This window comes from Olea europaea, unplaced genomic scaffold (assembly GCF_002742605.1).
Source record: "Olea europaea var. sylvestris unplaced genomic scaffold, O_europaea_v1 scaffold20296, whole genome shotgun sequence".
Taxonomy (NCBI): Eukaryota; Viridiplantae; Streptophyta; class Magnoliopsida; order Lamiales; family Oleaceae; genus Olea; species Olea europaea.
In genome coordinates, this window is record NW_019238195.1 from 1 (window position 1) to 1,255 (window position 1,255).

The window sequence follows — 1,255 nt, forward strand, 5'->3', positions numbered from 1 at the left end:
TACATTTCCATCAATTTTATTGAAATTTACTAAAAATTTAATTTTAATCCCCACCAAACAGGGATTATATTAAAAAAATAAATTGAGAAGTCCAACTTTAATTCACCGAGCCCTTGTTCGAGCCCTATTATTTGATAAAAATGGATTTTGAAACAGTAATTTTTTTTAAAAATGTGCGGTTGAAAAGTATGAAATTTTTTTAGATTTACGTGTAATATTATTTTATTAATAGAATATGTGGTTGAAAAAACCTATGAAAAATAAACTAGATAAATGGCGACTGATATCGATCAATAATATGTGGCTCCGGTAGCCTATTTTGAATTCAACATTATTTCAGTCTATATATACCCTAAGGAAACCCTACTTGGCATTTGACAGAAATAAGCTAATACAGGACATATCTTATCAGCCCTCTATTCAGTTCCCTTCTTGAATAGAATCTGTTCAAAGATAATTAATTTGATACCAGAAAATGATTCAGAATCAGATAGTGCCTCAACCAGCTATGCTAACCTATATAGTTCTCGTTGTAACACAACTGAAGTGGGCGTGGGATTATCTTCTTTATCAATCTTTCTTTGTTCAGTCTCCCGGAATCAGATTGCCGGAGTATGCTGATGATCTTAGTGTTATGTGCTACGAAAATAACTCAAACTCTGGAGATTCAGTAGAATGTGCTGTTTGTTTATGCAAGATTGAGGTAGGAGATGAAATCAGAGAACTTAGATGTGATCATTTGTTTCACAGAGTTTGTTTGGATAGGTGGCTTGGTTATGGGCACATGACGTGCCCTCTTTGCCGGGAAAATTTAAGGCTGCCGCCACTCCATCAGGAACTGATTGCTATTAACTTCTGCGCTGCCACTTCTAGGGATCGCTGTACATGGTGGCTGCGATGATTTCTTTCAAACTTGCTATTGGCCTGCTTGTAATGCTGTCTTTCATATCATCCTTTTTTTCGTTATTGGTTCAATATTTTGGATGTAATTCAGACATATTAGGGTTACATATTTTAATATTTAATGGTGAAATTAGTACAAAATTTTATTTTATATAGTCTTTTTTGTTATGCCAGTTCAAGTATTTTCTATTGGCTTATATCTAGAAAATTATTCTTAATGATTACAAACTATTATCGTATCAAGTGACGTGATAATAATATTAACATATGAGTACCTGTAAAACAGACAAGCATTTAATTATGGATTGGATTACATCATAATATAGACACTCCTATGCTCAAATTCGAAGTA

The 1,255-nt window shown here is 33.0% G+C and overlaps 1 protein-coding gene across 1 annotated transcript; it reads left to right on the forward strand.

Annotated features, from left to right (window-relative positions):
- Positions 1 to 475: 475 nt before the first annotated feature.
- Positions 476 to 881, forward strand: LOC111379741 (RING-H2 finger protein ATL47-like; the record flags this gene model as incomplete). The annotated part of the gene is made up of 1 exon (XM_023003180.1): positions 476 to 881. A coding segment is annotated over exon 1 (406 nt), but the record flags the coding sequence as incomplete, so codon positions are not given.
- Between the last annotated feature and the right edge of the window lie 374 nt (positions 882 to 1,255).